The 24,139-nt window shown below is 41.1% G+C and overlaps 1 protein-coding gene across 2 annotated transcripts in view; it reads left to right on the top strand.

The window, feature by feature from the left end:
• The first annotated feature begins 4,609 nt into the window (after positions 1 to 4,609).
• RBM46 (RNA binding motif protein 46) overlaps positions 4,610 to 24,139 on the top strand; it is a 39,225-nt gene continuing 19,695 nt past the window's right edge. For both annotated transcript variants that reach the window (XM_073341422.1, XM_073341423.1), the window contains exons 1-3: positions 4,610 to 4,760; positions 19,480 to 19,947; positions 20,998 to 21,780. In XM_073341422.1, coding sequence (XP_073197523.1) covers positions 4,610 to 4,760; positions 19,480 to 19,947; positions 20,998 to 21,780 — 1,402 coding nt within the window. The remainder of the gene's footprint in view (positions 4,761 to 19,479; positions 19,948 to 20,997; positions 21,781 to 24,139) is intronic.

Below are 24,139 nucleotides of genomic sequence, written 5' to 3' on the forward strand. Positions count from 1 at the left end.
GAGATGTCATGACTAGTTTGGATGAGGTGAAAATGATTGTAGGCCCCTGCACTGAAAATGTGGTGACACTCCATGAAAAATGATATCACTGGGTACACTATTAAGCTTTTACTGTTAAAAGTATTAAATGTCAAACATATCATTAAAGCACTATTCCATTAATAACAATAATGGAACAAACCATCTCTTTAAAAAAAAAACTGATAAGCTGAATTGTCTACCATGCCAAATTAGAAATGACTTAGAAATTGGAACCCATTTAAAATTAGACTAGAAGTACTGAAGCACGTTACTATAGGGACTAGAGTTATAATTTCTCTGATTCACTGGAATATGAAATTTAGCATTTCAATATTAAAGATGGGGAACTTCTTTAATGAGTTAAAAGTTATATGCTTTTTCTTTAATGCCCTCATTGCTGTGCAATCTGGGTGCAATAAGTACACAATACTTTGTAACAGCAAATTAAACTGCCCACAACCAACAAACTTTATAGACTTTTGGTGCAGCTGATGGATACCCATCAAATGTATATGACATGGGTACGGTTCTGCAGCCATGCTCTGACCCCTGAGGAATTTTGTTGTGGTTCTGAAAGTACTGTGTACAAATTATGTGGCCTCGAATTGCTACATTGCTGCGGCATTTAAGAGATGCCTAGCTCTATTATTTAATTTAATATAATGGAGAGAGAAAATAATTTTAAATTTCTCTCTCCTGCTATGCACCTATTTTGTAATTTTCAGTGGTTATTAACTGGTACCAATAGAGTTGTATAAAACTGATTCTTTTTGTGAATGTTTCTGTAATTTTGTTTCAGGTAACTTTGCACCTGCTCAATGTGCTACCTTTTAGCAAGGCTGTTTAAGATTGGATTTGTAAATCAAAACCTGTGAAAATGTATCTTAGTCTGATTGCAACTTGACATTTTCACTCAGCAATGGTCTGATTTTCAGAAAAGCTCAACAGTTACCAGACACTCCATCGTGCCCCCCCCATTTATGTTGCAATACATTAGTAAAAATGAAGTCACACTAAGCTGAGCAAAAACCACAAACTGCAGAGGTTTCCCCTCACTTTGGCTGTATTTGCAGCCCTGGGGATGCACATGCTGTACCCTAGCAGGCTGGGATTCACATGGGACACTGGGCCTCCAGCCTGGCTTCAGAAACACGGCTATGACTTTTCTCAGCGTCAAGATAACAAGCCTGCCCACGCGCACTTCACACCCTCTCCCTTCTCTTTCAAAGCCGCACTCAGATGGTAGCACCTCTCTCATTGGCTCCTTCATACCCTCTTTTTAATTGGTCGCACACCCACCCTCAACCTCCAAGGTTTTTAAAAGCTTTCCCCGCCCTTCTCGGCTCTCGACATGTTCTGATTGGTCGCCGGCGCCTGTCAATTTTGTCAGGTGCCTACTCGGGCGGCTGCTGATTGGGGCGCTGGGGCGTTAGATGGTGCCTCGCGCCGAAGAGTGGGAAAGTCGGTCGTGGTGGTGGCGCCGAATATCACGCGCGCGAGAAGGGCGGTGGCGGGTGAGGCGCGAGGTGCTCGCGCTGCCATTTCCCCGTCCCCAGTCCCGGGAGTCGCCGTTGGCGGTAAAACTCTCCCGGGAGGGGGGCCGTTCAACGTTCTGTGTAACGGTCCCACCTCGGCGGGTGGGGCCGGGTATCTTCAGCCTGAGGTCCCTGCCGCGCCGCTGGGATGGGCGGCGGCTGACAGCCCGGCGCGGGTGCGGCCCCAGAAGCCCCGTGGGGGGAAGCGGGCGTAGGGCTCTGGATGGAAACGCGTCGCTGTGACTGTTGCTCCAGTGACTCCGAGACAGCACCAAGAGACCCGGGGAGCCTCTCCCGTGCCACCCTTCTCACCCTGGGACTTACTCCCATGCCACCTCTGCCCCGCACCAGCGCCTTGGTCCGCCTCCCCTGCCTCTTTCTCACAGCCTCCAGCGCCGTGTACAGCCACCCCAATCCCACAGCTCCCCGTGCCCGGCCAACCAGCCCCTCCCCCCGCATCAAATATAACGTGCCCCATCCCCACCACGTAGGTCTTGATGTGCTCGGTTGTTTCCACAGATATCCCCACCCCCTTCCTGCCAGCTTGATTGGACTGGGTGAAGCAGAGGAAAATCTAATCGTCCCCTGTGGTGTCCCATCAGCAGCGAGACGTGCATCTGCCAAGCCAGGGTCTGCTGAGTGACCACTGTTCCTTTTGGGCACGCGTGACCTGCACGCTGCCAACCACGGTAAAAGTAACCCAGGCTATGTCTACACCTAAACAGCTACAGCTCCTGAGCGCAGCCACTTGCCAGTGGGGTTCTCCCTTTGTTGTAAATAAGCTACCTCCCTGGGAGGCAGTGGGGTGGCTAAATTGATGGAAGAATTCTTCTGTAAACCTGGCACCGTCCACGCTGGGGGTTAGGCTGGCTTAACTATGTCAGGGGTGTAGAGCCCTATAGACAGAGCTATGCCAAGGTAAATTTTCAGCATAGACCAGCCCTAACTTAGCCTGTGTGGCAAGCTGCAATCATGTCACCCTTACCACCACCACCACCATCATCATCACTATCCAGGAATTACCGGGACAGAATTATTCCTCTTTCTTTTCCCTCATGCCTGTCTTAATCTCCATTTTATTGCAAAGGAACGGAGGAGAGGATGGGGTGAGCAATAATAAATAGTAATAAAATAATAAATAGACCAATGAATTAAAATGTCTTTAGTTATGTGTGATATGTATTTAAGCTTGTATTTTCAAATAGAAGCCTTGTTTCTATGGTTACTTTTTTCAAACACTTATACCTTCAGATGTGTGTGTTAATTTCAATTAACACAGGCAAAATAACGTACCTGTCTGTGTAGGTGTTAGCCTAACATTTACCCATGCAATGTTTTTCTGCTTGAAAAATGTATACATGTAAGTTTGTACCCTACACACAAGGTTTCCAAGTGGAGGCTGCTTTGGAAATCAGGGCCTTAATGTTAGTGGTTTTTGAAGTAATTCTCTTTTCCTTTATTTTTATTTAAAAAAACATTGTTCCTGGAAATATTCTTCATACAAAATGCTTTCCCTAAAATTGTGAGGTATAATAAATATTCATCTAATTTACTTAATCTATCTAATAGTTTTGTTTGAGGAGTAGGGCATTTGCTTGCTTAGGAAAAAATGACTTTTTTTTTACTTTTATGATAGTATTTTAAAATTGTATATTAAGCATGAGCACATTTTGTTTTTTATGTTTGTTCACTTGTGCAAGCATAGTGTCTTTCTCTGCTTCAGAACTGGTTTGCTCATTTTAAACATTGCTGACATTAAAATTATAGTAGTGAAAGTCTCAAACTTAGTTTGTTAATAGAAATTTTTAAAAAATCATTTGGGTGTTCTTAAAATTGATTGTTAAATTGAAGTTGAACTTTTCTTTAAAGATCAGTTGGAACTGAGCGTGTTTTAAATATTGTAGGGAAACTCTGAAGTCCTGTAGTTTAAATCCTTCTAAACTGAGTTAAGGTTGTACCATGACATGATTGCTTGAAATATTTGATGATAGAATTACTAACCCCGCTTTTTTCAAAGTCTTGTTGATAGCTGCAAAATAAGCTATGTTTGAAGAAAGTGAGTAGTAATTAATGTTCAGAGGCAGCAACATGCATCTTGAGGTTTAACAGAGGCTGTCCTGACTCCAGTCTGACCTTGCCTCAATGTTGCTTCTTACACTGCACCCTCTGGCCCCCTTGCAAGTTTCCAGGCCCCAGAAATACCACCTAGTTGTGAACTAAATCACTTTTAGCAGCATTTAATGAAGGATATAAGTAAGGCTGTTTGTAATCCAGGATGGTATTACTAAAAATGTAAGGGTCCTTATTTCATGCATTTGCGGGGATTTGTAAATGCAGCAAGGGCCTGGCAGCTGTTCTATGAGGGATAGGAAACTCCTAAACAGTAGCAGGAAGCTCAGCCTGTCAGGAACTACATGCTGCCCCAGAGAAGAGCTGCAGTGAATAGATCTCGGCAGACCTCTGGCTCTCCATAGTGGCAGGAGTCCTGACTCCAGGAAAGGTACTGAGCTGCGAACCGGGTTGGAAGGGAATGGTGGACCCAGGTGGGAATGGATAAACTGATACTTGACTCTAAGATCCTGGGGTGAAGGCTTACTTAATTTTCATTGGGTTTTAGGTTAATAAACTAGATCCCTCAGAAGGGGCATTGTTTCCTACATAAAGCCTTGGTGAATTTATTAATGACATTAGGGGAAACTGTGGCAGAAAGCGCTGCACTTGGCCACCCTGTGACACTCCATTGGCGAGTAAACAAGGTAAAACAGAAATTTCAGGCTATATCCTACAGATTATTACTGCTATGTGTACTGTAGTCTCATGCGTAATTTTATTGTAATAAATGGGACTATATTTGCGAGAAAATATATGGATGATGATAACATGCTAGTTTAGAACAAAAAAGTTTGTTTCTGCAAGGGAGGAATTTCATGAGGTAAAGTTAAAATAACTTATGCTGTTACTTTTCTGTCTTTTAGTAGCTATTGTATATGGGTTACTTTGGAATTATGTATTATGAAATTTTATCTTAATGTTTTGTTGAAGATATTGCAAATATGCACGACGAAAATACAGATGTGACAAATGGATGTGGCAAAATCCGAACTGGTACTCAGAATGAGGCTGCCTTACTAGCTTTGATGGAAAAGACTGGCTACAGCATGGTTCAAGAAAATGGACAAAGAAAATTTGGTGGTCCTCCACCAGGTGAGCATTTGTTTGAAATTATAAAAATACCAGGCCAAGTTGTCTTTACTTTTGCCCAGTTAAACCATTGAAATTGACATTTAGCAAAGAAAACAGGGAATTGAGAATACATCATAATGTTAAGGGATTTCCCTTTGCCCCTCCCTTGGTTCTTGTCATGCAGACAGAAAGCAAAAGACCTGAAGTCTGAAGTGCAGGCAAAGCGATGTTTATTGGGGTTAATCAAGCAAGCATATCCATAGCTCTATATGCCACAGAACCTTTCCTGTCCCCTTTTTTCCCACCTCCTTCTTCTTGGCAGGCTTAATTATACCTGTAGTGCACGCCCCTGTCCCATCCCTTACAATTTATGGTCATGTTCCGTTTTGGAGGATTGTGAGTCTGGGGGCTTTGGTACCACCTCCTTTGCCCTCATGGGAAGGGTAAGGAGTGAGGCTATGTATTGGCCAGGGTCACCTTTTCTCTGGCTTTTTAGTATTTCTTATGCGTCCCCCCACATTCCCTCTTGTCCTTCCAGACTGGTTTCTTGACCTTGCCTTGAGATAGGAGTCGAGGCAGTCTTCAAGTGTACGCTCGTATATTAAGCTCCCACCATACCCAGCAACACTTTAAACTCTCTTCCTTATCTCTTCTCATTGTGCTGTAAACGCTGTCTGGTTAGGCAGAAGCAACACATGGTGTTTTGGTTCACATATTAGTAAGGATATAAAAATATCAAAAATCAAACTCAAAATCTTATCCCAAGCTAAGAGACAGGCCTATATACTAACGTGTGGCGGTTCAATACAAGACAGGACACAGCTTTAGGCAAGCAAGCAGGCTGGTCTGCTGATGGGATTGCCCCTGTCAGCTTTTCCACCTCTTTTATTTCTCTCCCCCCCTGCGCATCACATACCCCAACCGACCGCAAAAGGCATCAACAAAGGAAATAATATGACTTTGATTAATATTCCTATTTACTAGCCTCTATCTACTACAATCTTTATTCTCAGGCCTTGAGCTTCGGCCGAGGAAGCTTCCCACGGCTGATGTCCTTATTTTGACTTCCCAGATGGTCCATGTTTTCATGGTCCATGTCCTTGGACAGAACAGAGCAATGTGTGCTTTGCTCCTACACAACAGTCAGGGTGTGCCCTGACTGTTTCCAGGTGCATGAACGCTACATGAACCCTTCACTAACACATATGTGCAGTGAGACTAAGGTAATATGGAAGAAGATACCTTAGGTTGTATAACTTCTTGAATTTAATGCTTCATTTCCCAATTTAATCTAGTATTAATGGAGTTGTTTGTTTTAGAATTTTCCTCTTTTTGTTCTACCGGGGGGGGGGGGAATCCATGTGTAGTTTAGGAATGGTGGCATGGCAGGGCTGTGGAGGTTTGGACTTATTAATACGTGTTATGTTAATAACTAGGGCTGTCAAGCGATCAAAAAAATTAATTGCGCTACCAAAAAATTCATTGTGATTAATTGTGCTGTTAATAATAGAATACCATTTATTTAAATATTTTTGGATGTTTTCCAATTTTTCAAATATATTCCATTTCAGTTATAACACAGAATACAAAGTGTACAGTGCTCACTTTATATTTATTTTTGATTACAAATACTTGCACTGTAAAAAACAAGAATGTTTTTCAATTCACCTAATACAAGTACTGTAGTGCAATCTCTTTATCATGAAAGTTGAACTTACAAATGTAGAATTATGTACAAAAAATAACTACATTCAAAAATAAAAGAGCGTGCAAGTCCAGTCAGTCCTACTTCTCGTTCAGCCAATCGCTCAGACAAGCAAGTTTGTTTACATTTGCAGGAGATAATGCTGTCCGCTTCTTGTTCACAACATCACCTGAAAGTGAAAACTAGTGTTCACCTGGCACTGTTGTAGAGCTATTTACATGCCAGATGCGCTAAAAATTCCGATGTCCCTTCATGCTTCAACCACCATTCCAGAGGACATGCACCTGTGCTGATGACGGGTTCTGCTCGATAACAGTCCAAAGCAATGTGGACTGACACATGTTCATTTTTGTCATCTGAGTCAAATGTCACCAACAGAAGGTTGATTTGGTGGTTTGTGTTCTATAGTTTCCGTATCGGAGCGTTGCTCTTTTAAGACTTCTGAAAGCATGCTCCACACCTCATCCGTCTCAGGTTTTGGAAGGCACTTCAGATTCTTAAACATTGGGTCAAGTGCTGTAGCTATCTTTAGAAATGTCACATTAGTACCTTCTTTGCGTTTTGTCAGATCTGTAGCAAAAGTGTTCTTAAAATGAATAAATGTGCTGAGTCATTATTTGAGACTACTATAACATGAAATACATGGCAGAATGCGGGTAAAAAGAGTCAGAGACATACAATTCTCCCCCAAGGAGTTCAGTCACAAATTTAATTAACGCATTATTTATTTTAACGAGGGTCATCAGCATGGAAGCATGTCCTCTGGAATGATGGCCGAAGCATGAAGAAGCATACAAATGTTTAGCATACCTGGCACGTAGATACTTTACAATTCCAGTTACAGAAGTACCATGCGAAGTACCATGTCTTCTGGTGACCTTGTAAATAAGAAGAGGGCAGCATTATCTCCTGTAAATGTAAACAAACTTGTTTGTTTTAGCGATTGGCTGAACAAGAAGTAGGACTGAGTGGACTTGTAGGCTCTAAAGTTTTGTATTTTGTTTTTGAGAGCAGTTATGTAACAAAAAAAATCTAGATTGCACTACAGTACTTGTGTAGGGTGAATAGAAAAATACTGCTTTTGTTTATCATTTTTACAGTGCAAATATTTGTAATAAAAAATAAAGTGAGCAGTGTACACTTGGTAGTCTGTTGTAACTGAAATAAATATATTTGAAAATGTAGAAAAACATCCAAAAATATTTAATTTAATTTGGTATTCTATTGTTTAACGGTGCAATTTAAACTGCGATTAATCACAGTTAATTTTTTGAGTTAATCGCATGGGTTAACTGTGAATAATCGACAGCCCTATTACTAACTATTTCTTCACTTAAGAATGCACTTAAAATTCTGGTGTGCATGCACAACATGGTCAACTTTAAACAGATATGATTTTAATTTTGAATCAGTTTTCCTCAAATTTTATTTGTCTTTTTAAGTCACCTTGAGATTTACAGCCAAATTTTGAACTGATATTTCACACTTTTAAAGTTATATGAATACAGAATTTCTGATTGGAACAAATAGGGAAATTGCAATTTTTCTTACTTGGATAATTCAAAACCAGCTCAATGAATTTTGCTCAGACTTTAAGAAAAATTGCTTTTATGCTGAATAATATAATTGAATATTAAGCACAAAGGATTTTATTTGTAAAATTGCAGACAATAGTGGAAAGTGCATTTCTGCTCTATAGCAGTTGCAGGTCACTTTTGCAAGTCTCAGTGGCTTTGGGCTTGACTGCAGCGTTAGTTCAAGTTATCTACCCATGAGTTAACTCCTGTTGAGTTAGCTGAGCTTGAGTGAGAGCAGTCATGCTGCAAAATGTCACTCAAGCAGCATAGCGTGTATGTATTAGCAGTGTAGATTAGCAAAGGCACTTACTTTTAAAGGTATTTAGGTGCTGTGATGTTTAGCTGAATAATGCCTAATGCCTTTAAAAATCTGGACCCAAGACCCTATAGCATTACTAGTTCAAGCATCAGTAGCACTTGGGTTAGGAACAACATTAGAGTTATATCTCAAGTGAATGCTGCTGCTGTTCCTCTTATCATGGCCCAATCTGGAAACCAGAAAAGACAGCCAGGAGCAGGGTGATTCCATACCCCTACTTTTAGAGCACTTCCTGGGATATGGGAGACTCAAGTTCAAGTTCCTGCACCAAATTGATCAGAGTAGGGATTTGAAAACAGGTCTCCCATCTTCCAGGTGAATGCCCTAACCACTATGCTGTTTGCTATAATGGGGTTGGTGGTATTGCTCTCACTTTTTCTTTCTCTGGTATTTTGTGGGGAATTGCTTACCTGGCGTAGGCGCCTAACTCCAGGAGAGGCTTCACAGCTGTGAATCCCTAGCATCGATATTGCCTAATTAGCTTTCGATGAACAGGAGATAGGCCATGCCCCTCTCCTCAGCATTTCCTAAGATCTTAGTGACTTGCCACTCAGTATGCTGGCATCTGTGAATCTTTTTCAGAAGCCTAACTCTTCCCTTGCATTGTATAGGGAGCCTCGGGGCCTAACTTTTGGTTGAGGATTCTCCTGGGTGGCAGTTGTGGAGCAATAGGTTCCTTTGTGGATCTAGGCCTTAGAAGCTTGTTTCAGAAACCAAATTAAAAATGTATTCCAGGGGCGATGGAAAGGGGTGGTGGTCAAGCGGCCATAGCCCACCCACTTTTCACCACGGGCCTGGTTCCCTTCCCCATCTCTTCCCCGAGGCCCGGCCCTGCCCCCCAACAGCCAGGCCGGAAGTTGGAGCTTGGCCAGGGTAAAAATGGCCCGGGGAGCATGGGAAGCTGTGGGGAGCCATGGACCCTCCACCTGCCCAGGGTTGGGGGGCCCGAGAGCAGCCCCTGGCCTGTGTCCACACCCCCTGGATCCCCTGCCCCGGGCAAATGGAGGGTCTGCGGCTTCCCACAGCTGCCTGGGAGGCTCTTACCATGGCCTGGCTGAAGCCTGCCCCTGGTCAGGCTGGAAGCCAAAACTGGGTCAGAGTAAGAGCTGCGTAGGGAGCTGCAGATCTTCCATCTGCCCTGGGCAGGGACAGAGGCTGGGAACTGCTCTCGGGGGCGGGGGGTCCCCCCAGCCCAGGCAGGTGGAGGGGCCTGGGCTCCCTGGCCTGCCTTCCGGCTTGGCTGGGGGCCAGGGCCTCAGGGGAAGAGGTGGGGCAGGGGCGGGGTCATGGAGGGGGTGGGGCCTTGTGCTCCCCCCTTCACTTTTTGGAAGAATCAGTCACCCGTGATGTATTCTTTAATACAATAAGCATAATTCAACAGAACAAAGGCTGTTTTTTATAATTTGGAGATGTTAAATATAGTCTCAAACAATTTGTATAGCACCATTGTTCCCAAACTTCTGAGTACTGCAACTCCCTTACAGATACTGTACAATTTGGTGGCTCCCCACGACTAAATACCATTTTTTTTACTGTCTCAGGACACTAGCTTCAAGAGGGACCACTACTTCGGTTGGTTTGGGGCCTTCATTTAACTGTTCATTTGGTTTAATTATATAATGTGATCTAATCCAGATTTTTAAAACAATAATTTGAAAAGTATGTATTTTTTGACATGTTTGGACACAGCTGAAGATTTTAATGAGAAGAATGGTCCTATTTCGAGCTGTATGGTTGCACAGTGTTTTCCAAATTTAAATGATTTCTGTGTTTAGTTTTCACAGAAATCATGGGTAAAAACCTAGACTCAAAGATAACTGGAAGTGAATGGGAGCAGCACTTTCAGAGTTTCATCACTGAGTTCTTTATACTGTCTTTTAACAGAAATCCAGAATTCCTGGATTGTTATATTTGAAAACTTCTACAAGTGATCACTTGACAGTGTGATACTTAAGGTTGGTATGGAGTAGTGTGTTACCAAGAATCTGTTTTTAATCCAATCAGTAACAAAATTAATGTTCAAATCTAGGAAAATATTAATCAAAATGGGATTACAACTCAGACAAATGAGTCAATATTTAGACTTTAGTGGCATTTTGATTACTTCCACTCTGTTCTGTTAAAAAGTGTGGTAACACTGGAAACATCTTGGTAACTCCCTTTTCAATGTGGCATTTCCAAAGAAAAAGTTGCTTCATGAATTGCCTGGTTTCCTTTCATATCTAGTATATTTGCTTTCCTCTTTGAAGTTAGGTTCAATGCATCAGTCGGTCAAATATTTCCACTAGGTAAGCTAATCTAGTCAAGAAGTCAGCATTACACATGTAATCTGCAAGGTCTGTTTTCCCAAGAAGGAAAATTCTGATTTTTGTCGCTCAAAGACATGTAAAGCTTTCCCATGTGACTTCTCTGTGAAACAATTGTGGTCAGAGCCCATCTGTTCTCACATCATAAAAAAATGTCTGTTTGCTGCCTGGAATTAATAAATTTGGTAACTGTTGAGGTCCTCGCATACTTCACGTTGCAGCTTCTTAAATGTCAAAGCTTGGAGGTGAATCATGTAGTGAGTCCAAATTGTTGCTGGTGCCACTTTCTTTACTCATTTTGCAACCCTACTCTTCTATCCCATCATGGCTGCTGCCCCATCAGTGCACAGCCCCCCTTTCAAAACTTTCATCCACTGTGAATTTATTGAGGATCTTGTTCTTAACTTGTTCTGTCCGCTGATTCTGGATGTTTTCTGTAAGATCCATCAGCAAGTTGACGGATTGTGGTATTTAACATAGGAATGTTTTTCAGTGTTATAGTTTCTTGTTTCCTAATCATAATTCTATTCATGTCTATTGCTCGTAGAAGGGTCTTGTTTATGTTTTTCAGTTTGCATGGTTACAACATAAGATGCTTCTAAGACTTTTTGAGGAACAATTGCTTATTTAGACATTGCTCTTTTGCCTCCTTAATTCTTCTTGTTTCCAAAGGAAAAAGTCACAGCTCTTATTTACAAATTCTAGGTGTTTGCTTTCTAAATGTTGCTGTAGTTTTCCTGGCCTTGTGCTTTCATTTACTAATGCTTGAAAACAAATGATACATTGTGGCTGTGGACTTTCCAAAGTAGTATCAAGATCTGAAAACCCAAACATAATGTAACTATCACCATATTATCTACTTCCTTCCTTTTCTGTTTAACTTTATTAAAATCGTCTTTAGCTGAATGTTTGCTTACATGTATACTTAGCACTTGGTAAAAATATTTCCATTATAAAAATAAAACTCACCTGTCTCAGCCTCAGCCCCCTACCGCTACATGCTAGTGCAGTGGTGCTGCTGCTGCTGGCGCTGGGAGCCTTTCTGTGCACTTGGCTTCAGCAGGGGGCCTTCAGCAGAGATTTCTGGTGAATACTTCCCACAGCAGGAAATCTCTCTGCTGAGGGCCCCCTGCAGGAATGGAGATCATGGAGATGCTTCCAGTCATGGTGGTAGCAGCAGCAGCAGGACAAGACCCAAGTGATTTCTAAGCTTAGTTTAATAGTCTCTTAATTAGGGAAAAACCCAAAATGGGCATATCTGCTAAAAAAAATTTTTCTCATACACTCGTGGCTCTCCCATGAACCCTTCATGATTCTCCAGGGGAGCCATGGGTCACGGTTTTTGAGGCATTGGTGTAGCACATAAAAATTTTGCCAACGTCTGAAAAAAGATACGGAATCTGACCATGCTGGAAATACACCATTCACAAATTGCATCAGCAGTGTGTCTGATGACAAAAACTTCTGAAGACAACATAGCCTAACTGCATTTGGCAAAATGATGTGCTGCTTCAGTCTCTGACTATGGTATGTATTTTGCATGAATTCTTTGACATGTAAGATTAGACTGACCAGTGAAGGTGCTGACAGATACTGCGGGCAATAAAGTTTGGCTTTGCTGATTTAATGTAACTTTAACCCTTTGGAACTAACAGATCTAAAGTTGCAACCATTAAGTGCCTAATGCACTTTGCATATACACTGAGTATTTGGTAAACCCAGCTAAACTAATTTTGAATAGCTGTGAAAGAAAGATTCCGTATATATAACTTGAATTTTTTGCAATATTGAGTGTATTGAGAAATGCAATTAGATCAGTTCATTGTCTTAGAAGAGATGGGAACAAGAGTTTTATTTCAGATGTCTATTTAGGACTTAATTGGTTAGTAGATTGAGAGTGACCATAAAAAATCAAGTCATGTTAACAAAATCCATTATTGTTTAACTTTATGATTTCCTGATCATACAAAGCATGGGCTGTATAGTCTTAATATCTGCACGTGTTTCTGCCCCTTTTTGTGAAGATTGAAATCTGTGCTGTCTTCTCTGTCCCCAAATCAGGCATCTGCACATAGGAAAGGGGCCTGCTTGTGGTAAGTGATAGCAGTGTTAGATTGCCAGTTGTGTTAGCTACCTTGTCCTGTGATCAGTCCTCTGAGGAGAAGTCTTAAATGTTAATAAGGCTTAAGGCTTTATTAACGTGGAAGTGGTGCACTTCCATGCTATGGACGTTTGGGGACAATGAAGTGCTATGTAAACCCTGGTGATGTGGCTCCAAATGGATGCTGATAGCCCTGGAGGATTCCCTATGTACTGTGCAGTTCTTTGGCAACCCAGCAGGCAAATCTGATCATTCTGTTTGGAGGCTAACCTCACCCAGCCAATCTGGCCTAGCAGAGTTTTCATCTCTGCTGCAACTTTTCTGCAGATGAGGGTTACCTGGTCCACTAAATGTTATGTTTGTACACATTTAATCACTATAACATTATTTACAAAAGTTATTGTAGTGTGTGTCTTATTGATAAACTTTCACATAAAATGTAGGCAAATTCTTATTCACCTTCTGGAGGCTCGCAGGCCTGCCTCTTTCTTATTTTCCCCTGTTTTATTTCTTTCCTCTTTCTCCTATCTCTCCATGCTGTCTGTCATCTCATAATTCTCAAATCTGCTCTTTGTTTTGCATGTAGATGCAATTTAGTTTTTAAAGCTTTTTTCCTCATTCATTCTAAGTTGTGAAAGAGAGTGCAAAGAGGAAGGATATGTTAAAGGGGGGTGTTCAAATTGGTCTGCAAAATTCATCCTATAACTTTTAAAACATCTGATATTATATTTTGTATGCAGTGGTGAGAGATAACAGATATATCAGATCTGTTGTGATACCAGGTAATCAGTGCACGTGAAGACTTAGCTTGGCTAAAGGAGAGAGACATGGATTTGATGGGTACTTTCAGACACCAGCTAAAGATTTGTCTGGTTTCTCTCTTCTTCAGTGTTAGGAAAGACTGTTCTTTAGTCTGGGGCACCATTGATTCAGATTCTTTTGTTCTGAGAGTGACTGAAATGAGGGACAGTTAAATCAGAATGGTTATTCCAGTCTTAATTTGAAATAACTGATATATTGAAAGTAGTATGAATACTTACATCTACTAGTGTAAAGATCCTAGTGCACACATTGGTACTTAGAAAACAGGGAGTACTTGTGGCACCATAGAGACTAACAAATTTATTAGAGCATAAGCTTTATGCTCTAATAAATTTGTTCATCTCTAAGGTGCCACGAGTACTCCCTGTTCTTTTTGCGGATACAGACTAACACGGCTGCTACTCCTGAAACATTGGTACTTAATATGCTATGGATTTGAATCACTGTATGATTTTAGTTGCATATTCAAAATTTGACAGGATACAATTTTTTAATATTTTCCAAAGGAAAATTCACCTATACTCTTCAAACATGCTCAAATTTATAAATCACAGAATCCTAGAATATCAGGAACGGCTCTCAGGAGGTCATCTAGTCCAACCCCCTGCTCAAAGCAGGACCAATCCCCAACTAAATCATGCCAGCTAGGGCTTTGTCAAGCCTACCTTAACTTCTAAGGAAGGAGATTCCACCATATAAGTAAGACACCTCTTAGCATAAATAAACTTGGACATGAAGTGTATATGAAACTTAATTTGGCATCAGCTTGTGAAACTGGAGAATTATGGGATGAGCAAAATGGGTACAATTTTCTTGCAATTTTTGAAGTTAATGAGAGAAAACAGACTGCAAATAACAAAATTCTGCATCCTTTGCATATTTGATAATGTCAACAAAGTGAAAAATATGCCATATGTTTGTGTTTTGGCAAGGAGAAGCCTTTTGTTCTGTTCCATACCGTGAGCAAGATATGGTATAGCACAACCTGAGGGCCCACAAACCTGTTACCTGACATAGCACATTCGGATCAGTATAATGTTTACAGGGTTGAGCAAAAGGCATTGTATTTGAAAATAATGAAGCATATTATTGCTAATTTTGAACCTGTTCTCTAATCAGAACTTCAGTTGAAATATTGAATAAGTGGAGAATGTGCCATAGGGATGTGCATTAATTTTGCAGCACAAATTGGAGAGGAGAATTTTGCAATTGTTTTGGAACTTTACATCTTTGACAGTAAAATGTATTGATCTTCAGCACAAGAGAGATGCAATATTTGATCTTTTTGTGATAAATGTCATTTTTTGAATACGCAGTCTGGGTTACTTTATTTTGGAATAATCCTCCAGAGTTTTAAATCTGTTGCATAACCATGGTGTGTGTGTGTGTGTGGTCTTTTAAACCCTTTGAAGTGCTTTAATAGGCTTGGAGGCGCTACTGTGCTCAGCTCAGATGCTAGCTTGAAGGACTTGTGAGCATGGGAGCAGTTTCATGGTGCTGCTTAGCCATTCCGAAGGAGAAGCCAAGTTTGCAGAGGGAATAGACCACTCCTGGAGTGGGGCTGGTTAGTCTGACCTCAGATACTGCCGCCTCCCACTACCTTCAAGAGATGGAAAAGAATTCTCCCTGTGGCTTCTGAGGATCGGGTAGGCTCACACCAGGGTGACCAGACAGCAAGTGTGGAAAAATTTGGAGTGGGATGAGGGGGTAATAGGAGCCTATATAAGAAAAAGACCCAAAAATCAGGACTGTCCCTTTAAAATCAGGATATCTGGTCACCCTAGCTTACACCATACTTCCAGTAGTGAAAATCTATTATGGCAGCTCAAATTAAGGTTGTAGCTAGTCTCCCACATTAGATAGAAAACGAAAGAAGAACTAAAATGTGTATTTCTGGGGGGAGGAGGGATGGGGAAACAGAAGGAACACCCTAAGAACTGGGAAGCTGAAAAACAGAACTGGGGCCTAGGGGAGGAAGAGAGGTATGGAGAAGCAACTTTTATGGGTTATGGTGTGAAATTTAAGTTTCTTTCACTGCCCGTACAGTTAATCACTATTATATTAAATGCATATCTGAAATGTAAAAATCTAATCCAACCTTAGCCTTGTCTGTACTACACAGTTTTGCTGCCGAAACAGTGGAGGTGTACACACAACAATGCTCCTCCCACTGATTTAACTCCTGCTACGCTGACATAATAAAACCATCTCGATGAGCGGCATAGAGCTTTTGGTGATAAAATTTAGTGACACTGTGTCAGTGTAGACACAGGGCAACATAAGGAATTGCACAGTGCCCCCAAGGAGGCGTTGCACAATGGCTATCATTGCAGTTTCTACTCAGCTGCTCTGCAGCCAGTATTATATACATATGCGCCCCCCTCTCTCCCTCCACGCCCCACTGTCTCAAAGCCTTGGGAATTTTTGAAATTCCACTTACTGTTTACTTGGTGTGGACAGCACGCATCACATCTTCCCAGCTGACCATGCTGACTTTCTGCAACAAATGGCTCCCTTGTGGAGTATACCCGAGCTATTGGGTCTGGGGAGAGAGGAGGCTGTGCCCTCGCAGCTCTAATATAGACATAGAAACTTTGACACCGAGGAGGAGCTTGCTTATTTCATGGATGAGGAGGGGCACGAAAGGGTCATGCAGCATTGCTGTGCTAAGATAAAGGAGCTGAGGCAGGTGTACCAGAAGACTCCTCATGCAGCCCATAGAGATGTGCATTCCTTGCCCTCCCCAAATTCATCCCTCCCCCACATTTCTCTCATGTTCCTAGCCCATCACAGTACCTCTTGCACTCCACCCCATGGCCGTTTTCCATAAAGACAGGTACATTTACATGCAGCTGTGAGATCCTCACTTCAGTGAGTGTTGCTCACTGCCATGTCCGTTGTAAGAAATGTTAATCTGTGTATTGCTGTTTCATAAAAATTGAGACTTACAAAGCCAGTGATTCTTTATTTGTGACCTACACAGGGTGGTTACAATGTAAATTCAAACACAGTGCCAATCACAATGTTTGCAGATTATAATTAATGCTCAGGCAGGAATCATTGCATGGGTCATTCAAGGTGGCAAGTAAACAATGCCTGGCTCAGTTCATTACAGAAAGACACAGGGACTCATTGTCAAAATGCTGCTTCAGAGCCTCCCTGATTTGAATTGCCCCCTATTGAGCCCCTCTAATAGCCCTGGTGTCTTGCTGTTCAAAATCAGCTGCCAGGCGATCCGCTGCAAAGTTTCACGCCTGGGGAAATTTTTCCGCCTTAGCTTCACAAATGTTATGAAGAGCTCAGCAATCTCATATGACCATGGGAATATTTTCCTCAGTGAGGTCTAACCTGCCAAAAAAGAAGTGCCAGCGACCCTTTAATCTGCCAAATGCACGTTCTACCGTCATTATGCCCCTGCTGAGCCTGTTGTTGAAGTGCTGCTTGCTGCTGTCAAGGTTTCCAGTGTATGACTTCATGAGCTACAGGAGTAAGGGGCAAGTTGAGTTTCCCAGAATCACTATGGGCCTTTCCACATCCCCTATTGGAACCTTCTGGTCGGGAAAGAAAGTTCCTGCATGCAGCTTTCTATATAGGCCAGCATCATGCACCTTTCCTAAGCAGCCCGCGTTGATGTTAGTGAAATGACAAAGGTGATTCACCAGTGCCTGCAATACCATAGAGAAGTAGCCCTTTTTGTTGATGTACTCTGTCACAAGATGGTCTGGAGCCAAAATTGGGATACATGTGCTATCTATTGCCCTGCCGTAGTTAGGGAACCCCATTGCCGTAAAGCCATCTTCTATTTCCTGCACATTGCCCAGAGTCACAGTCCTTTGTAGTAGGAGGCGATTAATGGCCTTGCACACTTGCATCACCATAACCCCTATGGTGGCTTTCCCAAGTCCAAACTGATTCGCGATTGGCTGGTAGCAGTCTGGAATTGTCAGCTTCCACACAGCGGTTGCCACTTGCTTTTCCACCATTAGGGCAGCTCTAATTTTGGTGTCATTGTGCTGCAGTGCAGGGGCAAGCTCTGCATGCAGTTCAAGGGAGGTGGCTTTGAGCATACAAAAGTTCTGCAGCCACTGTGTGTCATTCCATATCTGCATCACAATCTGATCCCACCACTCTGTGCTTGTTTCTCAGGCCCAATAGCGACAGTCCACCAAGTGCAGCTGCTCCATGAATGCCAACATCAATCTTGAATTGTTTCTTTCCATAGCACACAGCAGGGCAGGCAGCATGGATTTCTATTCACATTTACAGCTACTGAAATACTGCAGGATCAGCCACATTGTATTCATAACACTTATCACAAGACTGGCCCCAGCACAGTGATGAGTGCAAAGCTTACAGGGACAGTTGAAAAACAGCATGAAATGCATTTGGAAGCCCTTGGAATTATGGGATGGAGAAAACTGCATCATGGGGGGCAGTGATCTTGCCTCATGATGCACTGCAATCCACTCCCAGAACTAGCAGGAGAAAGTGATTTGCACTGCTCTCTGTCCATGCTAGAGTACCAACTGTGGACGCATTCCACCGACACAAGGTGTGTTGTGTGAACACGCACAAGTGACGTAATTATAATTAAGGCTTTGTGTTTGTCATGGATATCGCAGAACTCATGGATTCCGTGACTTCCTGCAACCACTGTAACTTCTGCAGCAGCCGGTGTGGCTGTTCCCTGGGCGGCCCTAGGGTCAGCCACACCGGCCACTGCTGGAGCAGCTCTGCAGCCAGCTGCTTGGATGGCCCCACAGCCATCTGCACTAGCTGCTACTCTGGCGGCCCTGGGCAGCTGGCCCTGGGGATGGCCTGAGCAGTGACCAATGTGGCTGGCCCTGAGGACCACCCGAGCAGCAGTCTCAGGGGCAGTGGGAGCAGCCACAGCTCAGTGGCTCCTGGCAACGATCCCGGGGTGGCCGGAGCAGCTGCTGGCCCCCCAGGACTCCCCTAGCCATGGCAGGAGCAGCAGCAGGTGGCAGTCAGAGTGGCAGCGCCCCCTCTCCCCCCCGGGGCTCCCCACTTTGGCAGCTGGTGCCGTAGGCTCCTCCTCCCTACAAGGCCCCCCCCTTGAAGCACCCCTACTCAAGATTCAATCGGGTATTTATGGTATAAGTCATGGACAGGTCACAGGCCTGTGAATTTTTTTCTTGCTCATGACCTGTCTATGACTTTTAGTAAAAATACTGTGATTAAATCGTAGCCTTAATTATGATTGTTGATGTAATTTAAGTCAACTTAACTCTGTAGTGTAGATATGGTCCTAGACTCTTCCAATATTCATAAAAGTGCTCTAGATAATGTTAATATCAATTGGATGCTATGTATAAATCCAGGTGAGAGAAGCTGAAGTTGTAATTTCATGAAGTATGACACTCTTGCAATTCATAAACACAGCACCAGGAAAAGAGCTAGCTTTTGGATGAACACATTCTGTATGTTTAAGCAGTATGTATCTGGAAACCTTTGCCATAACTATATCTCAGTTGTAGTCCGGGAAGGATTTGGATTGATTTCCACCTTCCATTTTATGCAGAGATATGTGCAGTTTGGAAAGCTGACGTATCCCTTACAGTAGAATGTCACTGACTCTTTTTGGACAAAGCATTAGGGATTTACTTTTGAAAATTATTTGTGTAACATGTATTTTCTTTAACTTTCTGTAACTTAGTAAATGTTCTTAAAAAACAAACAAACCCAAAAGCTGAATGGGGTTGTCTTGTTTTCAGAACTGTAGGGAATCAAGAAAAGATAACATAAATCAATACAGTAATAACCTTTGTAACATACTGTACAGCATTACCAATACATCAGAAATGTGCTTACAAATTCTGAAAAAATACTGTTTGAGAAAGTTGTGATTATGGCATTCATACTTACTGGTTGCTGGACAATTTTTTTAAGGTTGGGAAGGTCCTCCCCCACCTCGTGGCTGTGAAGTTTTTGTGGGAAAGATTCCTCGTGATATGTATGAAGATGAATTAGTCCCTGTTTTTGAGAGAGCTGGGAAGATTTATGAATTCAGACTGATGATGGAATTTAGTGGCGAGAATCGAGGATATGCCTTTGTGATGTACACAACTAAAGAAGAAGCCCAGCTGGCCATCAGGATCCTTAATAATTATGAAATTCGTCCAGGAAAATTTATTGGTGTCTGTGTAAGCTTAGACAACTGCAGATTATTTATTGGAGCTATTCCAAAAGAGAAAAAGAAAGAAGAAATCTTGGATGAAATGAAGAAAGTTACAGAAGGAGTGGTTGATGTTATTGTTTATCCAAGTGCTACTGACAAAACTAAAAATCGTGGCTTTGCCTTTGTAGAATATGAGTCTCACAGAGCTGCTGCTATGGCTAGAAGAAAACTAATTCCAGGTAAGCCTTTAATTTTATTATTAAATGTGAAATTTTAAAAATCAAAGCATTCATAGATTTCCACTTTTGGATCTGTGCTTACACCACCTTTATCTTACTCAGTTGATTTCAGTGGGACTTGACACACACTTAGTTCTATCCTGACCAGGGATTTTTTTAAATTGAGGGATGAAGATACTGGAATTGGGAAAGGGAGAGAGAACAAAAGTTTCAGTAGCAAGGGAGAGAGTTGGAAGGAAAAGGAGAGAAGAGATTGGGGAAGCATAGTTGGAGAAACAAGAAAGAAAGGCCAAGAAAATGTCTACCACCAAAGACAGGGCGTGAAATCCTGGTCCCATTGAAATGATTGACAAAACTTCTATTGACTTCACCCAAAGTCTTATGTTGGTCACAGACAAGAAGCATTGACTTTAAAGAAGCTTATCTAAGCCTTGAAAAGTAACAGGAGAAATAATAAGGCCAACTCAACAAATGTAAGGAAAAAAAATGGTATGGCACTCAAATTTGAACTTTTTTTAAACATAACATGCTTTATGATATTCAGTGAACTTGTTTTAATGCATATTGGGCAAGTACATTAATAGGGCTTATTCTAACATGGACACACATTATTTTGTGTTTTGTTCCCACCCACACACAAAGTATGACTATTTTAAAAATACTGTACATTGCATCACCAACTGGCAAAATATTTGACTACTTGAAACCACATAGATTTCACAAAAGCAATCATCTTTAGCAAAACTGGCACTGGTTGTGGTTTAAGCAGAAGCAGACTGAGTACTTTTTAAACAGATAAACATTGCTGAAGAATTTTTTGCAAAGTTTTATTTTTCTTATTGACCTTTATACTTTCAAGCAATGTCTGTTTAGCAAAGTGAATGCAAATAAAACATTTCATAGTGGTTTGTTTCAAATTTAGTATTATAAATAACATAGGCTTATTTCAGTGTTTTGGTTCCTGGAATTGTTAATTAATATTATTTTTCACTTAGCTTTCTTTTTTCAGTATTAGGCATTTTACTTAAATCTAATACTTCTTTGTCCTAGGAACATTCCAGCTATGGGGACATACTATTCAAGTAGACTGGGCAGACCCAGAGAAAGAAGTTGATGAAGAAACAATGCAGAGGGTTAAAGTATTGTATGTAAGAAACTTAATGATCTCTACTACAGAGGATGCAATTAAGGCTGAATTTAACAAATTCAAGCCAGGAGCAGTTGAACGTGTAAAGAAACTGAGAGACTATGCTTTTGTTCATTTTTTCAACCGAGAGGATGCAGTTGCAGCTATGTCAATTATGAATGGAAAATGCATTGATGGAGCTAGTATTGAGGTAACACTGGCAAAACCTGTAAACAAAGAAAGCACTTGGAGACAGCATCTTAATGGTCAAATTAGTCCCAATTCTGAAAATCTTCTAGTTTTTGCTAACAAGGAAGATGGTCATCAAAAATCGTTAGGAAAACCAGGAAATCTTTCAGTTCGTCTTAACGGTCAGCACAGTCCAAGCCCCCCTGAAATTGAAAGGTGTACTTACCCATTTTTTCCAGGGACAAAGCTTACTCCAATTAGCATGTATTCTTTAAAATCCAATCATTTCAGTTCTGCAGTAATGCACTTGGATTATTACTGCAACAAAAATAACTGGGCACCACCAGAATACTATTTATATTCAACAACAAGTCAGGATGGAAAAGTACTCTTGGTATATAAAATAGTTATTCCTACTATTGCAAATGGATCCCAGAGTTATTTTATGCCAGACAAACTCTGCACAACCTTAGAAGATGCAAAGGAATTGGCAGCCCAGTTTACACTGCTACATTTGGGTAAGTTTAATAATTATTTTTAATTAGTTCTTAGGAATTGAAACCAGAGAAGGTTACTTTAAATTTGTTCTGTGTATACGTAGCCTACGTACTTGCTGCCTGTGGGCTAAGTACATCTTCTTTCCTGTATTCTCAGTTCACCAGTCTTGATCTGTAGGGTGGTGTCACTGTTGTTCGTGATAAACAAGAAGCACAGTGCTAAAGAAATCTTCAACTTCACACATCAAGAGCCATTTTTCCGCTTTAGTTCCTTCACATGAATGCAGGTTGTAACAATGCATCTCTTATTTTTTATCTTTTTCCTACTTCAGTTTTATACTTTTTCCCATTTCATCTTCTCTTTTGAATTGAGTACAAAGTGGGTTCCAATAGGAGTTTCATCATCATATGGTATTAATTTTGCCCACAGGAGATGATTTAGACCATAGGCTACAGGAGAATTACCAGGAAGAAGAAATAGTTACATGTTAGGAAGAGCTATAGCTGCTTTCAGGAGGGATTGACTTACCTGTTTTTTTAGAACTGAGGACTGTGGCAATAGAAAGGTGGCTTTACATCCACCTACCTCGTCCTGGGTCCTGTGCCACAGGCAACTTGGTTAGACCAAAAGGATAGAGCTCTGTATGAAGCTGAGAATCACGGTGGATTTGATTTAAATCATGATTTCATTTTTAGAAGGTACACACTATACATTTTTAAAGTTATTTATTTTGAAAACTTTTCAGATTAGTTTTACAGCTATATCAGAAAATGAATGACTGGTTATTTAATTTACTAAAGGTAATTGAAGCAGTATTTATGAAGTCATTGGGAGGTGAACTATCTCCAATTCAACAGGTTAATCATTAATATTTGGAGGATTTTTTTGCCATGCTGTATTAGAAGGAGAATATCACCAGACAGACATTTAAATTGTTTTATTTAACTAAAACAATAATGTTATGTAGTCTTGATTTTTTCTTCAACAGCAAACATATAATATTTTAACAAAACAAGCACATGAATTTTTGAATTTAGTTAAACATTGAAGTTTTTCAAAATCAGGTTTGTTTTTGTTTAAATTGTTTTTAACTAAAATATTTAAATGAAATATTTAAAAAAAAAATTGACTATGTCAGCCAGGTCAACATGAGAAACTTAAAATATTGGCTTCTGCAGCTAACTCAGTCATCTTCACCTTCATTTTCCTGTTTGTTCATAATCTGGAAAAGAAAAACAAGCTTTCCTGCTTTTTCAGGTCCCAAACAATTTGGAATGAATTAGTCCAAAGGAAGAAAATATTCTTTCTACACCGGCAGAAGAAGCGACTGCTCTTAAAAGTGAGATTATCACTTCAACGGTCTCTGAATCCAAGTCCTTAAGTGACTTACATCAGTTCACTGGTGTGACTTTCTTTAAAACATCATCAGCAAACATATGTTTCTTAAATGGTTCACCCTTAGCTCTAAAGTTTATTATAGTTGGCATTACAGAGGGATGATTGCTGGATGTCCATGTCATAGCCAACTCCTCTTCTTCAGCAGTTAAGGTTTGACCCTGGTACCGAGTATTGAGAATGTTTGCAAGAAAATGAGCTAGAGATAGTGCTTTTCCCATTTGTTTTTTTAATGCTTGTAATTTAACTGTCGTTGCATATTTCTCTTTTTAAGATCTCACTCAGTTCCTTCGAAATTTCAACAGTGTCAGCAATAAAACAGCTATTTCCCTGCATTTTGTTCAAGGCTATAGAAATAGGCTTCAGGATACTCAGCATGTGTTCAACATTTCTCTTAAGCCCAGTGTTGAGAACTTTGGCTGTGGCAGTGCCATCTATTTTTTCCACAGTTTTGTTCACAAACTGTCGTCAGATTAGGCCAGTTCTTGATATAGTGCTCAAAAAAGTCCACTACTGAGTTCTGTTGCACGTCTTGTGGGAGAGTTAGCTTGGTTCCTCCCACTTTTTTTCAGAGCAGCTACTGCAAAGTGGTTGTTACGGAAGTATTTTGTAATTTCAACAACATTAGCCTTTATTTCTGGAACACTGAAGTCTTAGGCTAGAAGGTGCATCAAATGAGCACTGCAGCCATATGTTAGCTTGGGACTCTTCGCTGTCTTCTAAATTTCTTCTCATTTTGGATACATTTGCAGCATGGTCTGTGACCAAGCTGCGTACTAGACATTTGAATTTTTTCATCAATTACCTCTTTTTGTAATCTGCTGGTTCTTATGACAGACTTATCTATGGTTGTTTCTGGATGATGGAGATTTTTTTTCCTTTTTGCTTTAGGTGATCTACTGTGGCTATGTGACATACATGATGTGACTGAAACACTATTGTTGGCAGGTATCTGAAACTATAGAAAATGATGGAGATCCTGAA

This window comes from Lepidochelys kempii, chromosome 4 (assembly GCF_965140265.1).
Source record: "Lepidochelys kempii isolate rLepKem1 chromosome 4, rLepKem1.hap2, whole genome shotgun sequence".
In the NCBI taxonomy this organism is placed as follows: Eukaryota; Metazoa; Chordata; order Testudines; family Cheloniidae; genus Lepidochelys; species Lepidochelys kempii.